The sequence below is a fragment of the Cricetulus griseus genome, chromosome 8 (assembly GCF_003668045.3).
Source record: "Cricetulus griseus strain 17A/GY chromosome 8, alternate assembly CriGri-PICRH-1.0, whole genome shotgun sequence".
Taxonomy (NCBI): domain Eukaryota; kingdom Metazoa; phylum Chordata; class Mammalia; order Rodentia; family Cricetidae; genus Cricetulus; species Cricetulus griseus.
Window position 1 is genome coordinate 55,858,748 of NC_048601.1, and position 6,000 is coordinate 55,864,747.

At 46.2% G+C, this 6,000-nt stretch overlaps 1 protein-coding gene across 5 annotated transcripts in view; it reads left to right on the plus strand.

Moving 5' to 3' along the window:
• Positions 1-2,067, plus strand: part of Arhgap25 (Rho GTPase activating protein 25) — a 97,849-nt gene extending 95,782 nt beyond the window's left edge. For all 5 annotated transcript variants that reach the window (XM_027428727.2, XM_027428726.2, XM_027428725.2 and 2 more), the window contains one exon: positions 1,343-2,067. In XM_027428727.2, coding sequence (XP_027284528.1) covers positions 1,343-1,556 — 214 coding nt within the window. In that variant the 3' untranslated portion in view covers positions 1,557-2,067. The remainder of the gene's footprint in view (positions 1-1,342) is intronic.
• Positions 2,068-6,000: the final 3,933 nt, after the last annotated feature.

Sequence of the window (6,000 nt, forward strand, 5' to 3'; positions counted from 1 at the left end):
AATGGGAAGCTGGGAAAGAAGACTGAATTTGGAATGCCAGGGTCTAAAGAAATGAGAAAAATTACTGTAGGAAGAGAAAGACAAAGGGGCAGGCAAGGCTCTGAGGGGAGTGTTCCACATAGAGACAGCGGCAGCTCTTGAACACAGAACCTGAGACATGGGCTTAGATGACAACTTATGTCTGCAGATGAGCACAGGCAGGCTACTCAGGGAAGATGGGGAATAGCACTCACAGAATGAGCTTGGGAGGAGGGAGCACTCACAGAATGAGCTTGGGAGGAGGGAGCACTCACAGAATCACCTTGGGAGGAGGGAACACTCACAGAATGAGCTTGGGAGGAGGGAGCACTCGCAATCACCTTGGGAGGAGGGAGCACTCACAGAATCACCTTGGGAGGAGGGAGCACTCACAGAATCACCTTGGGAGGAGGGAACACTCGCAGAATGAGCTTGGGAGGAGGGAGCACTTGCAGAATGAGCTTGGATTGAAGGAGGAGCACTCACAGAATCACCTTGGGATGAAGGAGGAGCACTCACAGAATGAGCTTGGGGAGGAGAGAGGCAGCACCCAATGGATGAAATTGTGAAGCAGATTCCAACCACGCAACCTGTGTTTCACCCATAGATCAGAAATTTCCTCGTTATGCTTAAATAATGGACTGTGTCCACTCATTCCTAAGGTTTGGTTCCACATAGCTTGGCAGGACACCTGGGCTGTAGTAGAATTTTAGCCAGTAGCAACGAATGTCATGGGAATCTAGGAAGCCCATAGTTCATCCACCTGGAGCAGGATTTAAAATTGCAGTGGGACCCCAGGGTCCCTAGCTCCCACAGTGTGTTTCTCTTTGCTTTACCCAATCTTGATCCTAGGGGGTTCTTTGCTAGGAAAGGTTCTGGCCCAGGCTGTCCACTGAAGCAAGGTAAAGAGCTACCATGCACACAGAGATGTTGTGGATCTAGAATGTGGAGCATCCGTAACCTTAGCTGAACTAGCCAAACACGGGGGCTGCAAGACAGAAACACAGCTCTGTTACAGGTGGCCCCTTCCTTCAAATAGTTTGTCTGGTTAAAGATAGGACATGATACATAAAGTGACATGAAACACAACAACAGGAGAGGTGTCACTGGGGTGTTAAGTGAGGCCCTGAAGTGCCTTGGGAATTCAGGTCTTCTCCTGGAACAAAGGACATACTGTATGAGGCAGTAGCTAGATTGGCACTTCACCAATGGGCATTGAATGTCTCAGAGAGGCAAATGAACAAAAGCTTGTGAATGCAGGTGAAGGCTGTGAAGGAAAGGCTTCAGAATTAACACTCTGGCGTTCCTTTGATTTGCCTTGCAGCCTGGAGAAGGAGAACTATGATGTCTGGGCTAAGGTGGTGAGGCTCAATGAAGAGCTGGAGACAGAGAAGAAGAAGTTCGCAGCCCTGGAAATCAGCCTTCGAAATGTGGAGCGCTCCCGGGAGGACGTTGAGAGGAGGAACAAGGTATTGGAAGAAGAAGTCAAGGAGTTTGTGAAGTCAATGAAGAAGCCAGAGACAAAGACCGAGGCTTGAGGTTCTGGGATGTGTGGCAGGGACGGTCAACTCCATTTCAGTTCTCCATGCTCCTGATGACTGGGAAGCAGAGTCACCTCCTAAGATGGACCAGATATCTGAGGGGAGCGCTACAGTGCTCAGCAAACAAACAGAAGATGGTGTGTGGGAGCACAGCAGGGCACTTGTGACCATACTCAAGGGACTGTGGGAAGAGCGAACTGGGATCTTCCAGTGTATGACCAGGTCCAAAGGAGACATTTAAGGTGTGTGGCATCTCAGGACCCAGGCCAGAGCTAGGCCAAGGCCTCAGGTCTTTGTTTTCTATGTGGCTAACCTGCCTGGTCAGATGACTGGTTAGCTCTGAGACATGCGCAGAACATGACGCTTAACTCTCAAGTACGAACTCAATGAGGACTCTCTGGGGAGGCTGGGCTGTTGGAACCAGAATCATAACAATGAGGTGTATTTATGAAAACAAAATTGGGGAGAAATTTATGTTCAAATAAACAAAAAGGAAAACAAAAAGTGAGCAAGGATATTGACAATCTATCAAACACTTTCATAAGAATTAGTAAAGGTGGCTGGAGAATTAGCTCAGTGGCTAAGAGCACTGACTGCTCTTCTAGAGGACTCAGCACCCACACAGTGGCTCAAAACTATCTGTAACTCCAGTTCCAGGGGATCTGTCACCCTCTTCTGGCCTGAGGGCACCAGGCATGCACATGTACATTCATACAAGCCAAACACCCATACACATAAAATACATAACTAAATATAAAGGTGGATAAATAAAACAGTAACAATAACAACAAAAAGAAAAGAATTAGGAACGGACACCTCTTGGTTGAAGCAGGTGAGTCTCTCTCACAGTACATGGCTGTGTGAGCAGAACTTATGCTGGGCTACCCTCCAATGGCCCAAACTATGTCTGGAAAGCCTAAGAGCAGAGGGTTCTCACTGTGGGGTGACCTGAGGAGTATGGATCTGTATATCAAATTGTCAAGATTATTCATTTATATTATTATTACTATTATTATTTTACTTCACCAAAATGAAAATGAGTTTACTCTTTAGAGAGGCATCTGGCATTATTCTCTGTATGTTTTCTTAACCATGGCTAACACTGCCTGCCTTTGGCTATGGTTAGTTGTTCAAAGTGTAAAAAGTTAAGATAGGAGAGTTCTACCACCCCCAATGCCCTGATGGAGGGCGTATGTGGAGAGCATCATATTTGAGACCTGCTTGCAGAAGACAGGGAAGAGGGTGTTAGGGCATTTCTAAGATCAGTAAGGGCTTATGATGGGCCTTGGTGGGTAACAGCACCTACTTACAGACTTGATCCACTTGAAAGAGATCCCTGGTACCTATATGCTGGAAGGAAAGACCCAATTCCCCAAAGTTGCCTCTGACCTCCACATGTTCATGTGCCTGCGCGCGCGCGCACACACACACACACACACACACACACACAGATACATGCAGATAAACACACAGGCACACACACAGATACACACACCAACACCAGATATACACAGACACACACACACACATATGCACAGACATACACATAGATAGGCACACAGACACACATATAGACACAAGACACACACACACACACACACACACACACACACACACACACACACACACTAAAGTAAGAAGAGCAGTATAACATTTGGCTTCTTAGGAACTACTCATTTATAAATTGTAGAGTCACAGGAGTGGTGCCATGTACCGGGCATCGATTTGAATCGATGAGTGCCTGAAGTTGCCTCTGCCAGCACACGTCCTCTTTGTGTGCTGACCGAGTGGAGCATGAAAGTGAGCAGCATCACAATTCCACGGGGGCTATTTTTCTGCAAATACAGTCGGGGGGTCCCTGGAGTCTGTTTGAGGATCTGCAGTATAGGAGATTGGGTTTGGCAGCCTGCAGTCAGGATGGGTGGAAGTACTGTGTTTGAACTCTACCCTCTTATGGCCTAGCAATGCCCTCTTTTCCCACTGGTGTTGAGACAATGGAAGAGCAACGTCAGAAGAACAGGGCACGTGAAAGAGGGCCAAGGACTCACATGTTAGTACTGTCAGGTGTAGGAGTCCTGTCTGCATACAGTACAGAATTATAGCCAATCCTTGTCTCCACCCACAACCCCGCTTTCCCTTGCCCCCTCTTGCATCATGTGCTTAAGCATCCTAGCTCTGCCCTCTGCCTAGCTAGGCTTCCTCTCCCTCACAGTACCGAGCCTGGCACACATCAGTGCATGTTTGTCCTAAGTGTAAGGCAGATGTGGTACCTTCTTTGAAAGGTTACAGACTGGGCGGGACAATTTGTGCCAGGTTTTGTCTGGAACAATCTCCTCCTGGCAGAGATTTTGGGTGGGCTGGGGCAGACCAAGTGTGGCATTGCTAGCACTAAGTCTGCAACATGGGATGTAAGCAATAAACTGACTTTGTTGTTTGATGAACTTCCTTAAGCTCCGCTCAGGGAACCAAGATTCAGGAGACAGCTAGAGACTGATAAGGGAGGAGGACAAAGAGCACAGAGCCTCAGCAAGTGCTGGCCAGGCTCCACAGGTTCATGGGAAGATGCCTGAGTACTCACATTGGGTAAATGTCTGCATTCCACCACTTCCTGTGCAGATACTGGCGAGGACCAGGCCACGTGCTCACTAGGAAGTCAGGGAACACTTGGATGTTAATACTGCAAGTGAAGTATGTGGCCTTTAAATGCATCACATAAGGAAAGGCATTGCCCAGGATAGAGCTCCAGCTCCGCCCATTCCAGGTTGGCATCTACCTGCAGCAGAGAGACAGTTGGGTCCTATGGCTTAGATTCCCAGAGCAGCAGATCCAAAATGTAGTGTGTATGGCAGGTGAGTGTAACTGTGGGTTCCCAGTCAGGAAAACTCAGAATCACAGATTAACTCCTTAGTGATCTAATCCAGCCTGTCCGTTCCATGGACAGGAAAACCAAGGACAGGAGACACAAGCTACCTCACCAGTATTTTCAAAGCAATGAACAAGAAAATTAAGGGCCTACAACCTACAGTTCAGAGATTCTTGACATCTTTCCAGGGGTTCCTTTTCTCTAAACCTCAGTGATGGACTGAAACCCACTGATGTCAGATGCCAAGAACTTGCAGAATACAATGGTGGCCTCAGCTCATGGTCACAGCTGAGACCTACTGACTATGGAGCTGTTCTTGTCACTTCCTTCACATCACCAATGCTGTTCTATGACAGCAGCCCTTAGTGTCAGCCACACACTAGAGTCACTTATGGTCTTTGACAAACATTCTGCTGTTGGGCGCACTGGGTAAAGGCCAGTAATTCCAGCAACAGAATCAGAAGATAAAGGCCCGCTAGAACAACAGATGAGTTCAAGTCTAGCATAGGCAACTTACTCAAAACCTGTCTTAAAAGGAAAGATATAAAAAGAGAGCTGGGGATTCCCTGGGTGGCTGTTGCTTTCTGTATTAGTCAGGATTCTCTGGAGTCACAGATCTTATAGAATGAATCTCTCTTCATATATAGAAAGGGTTTTTATTAGGATGACTTATAGGCTGCAGTCTAAGTCAACAACGGCTGGCTATCAATGGAAAGTCCAGTAGTTTCTCAGTCTACAAGGCTAGATGTCTCAGCTGGTCTTCAGTCTATGCTGGAATCCCAAAGAAGTAGGCTTTAATGCCAGTGAAGGAATGGATTTTCTAGCAAGGCAAGGGCAAATAGGCATGGAGCAAATCCATGTCCTGTATATATAGGCTACCAGCAGAAGGCATAGTCCAGATTAGAGGTGGGTCTTCCCATCTCAAGATCTGGATTAAAGGTGTTTTCTGACTTCACAGGTCAGAAGTAAACCTTCCTAATTCAAATAAAGCAAAATTGCCTCACAAGTGCACCCTTCATTTTGGAGGTTTAGTTAATTCCAGATGTAGTCAAGCTGACAACCAAGAATAACCACCACACTTTCCTAGCATACAAGATGCCCTGCATTCAATCCTGTATACCAGCAACACAACAAAACAAAAATCTGATTCTCAGCTATTGCTCCATTTCCACTGAACCAGAATATTTGGGTGGGTGGGTGTGGGTGGGGAGGGCTGGTGGTGGGCCTAAAGAACTGGCTACTTCTAAAATTCCCAGTTGGTTTTAATTTGTATTTGTAACCAGGACTGGTGAACACGTTTGTAAACTGCTAAGTGTGGGGTGGGTCATGACTGATGATAATATTAAATAGTTCCTCCCTTCTCCTGTCCCCAGTCCACACATATCTGTTTTCTGATCTTTCTTACATGATGGTTTTTGTATTAGTAATTTAATAAATCCCATATATATATACAGATATATATATATATATATATATTCATTTTATAATTTCTATTACTTCAGAGAACCCTAATACAGAAAGTAAAATTTGTAAGGATAAGAGATGCCTAAGAGACAAAGTGGGGATTTATTGTATGTG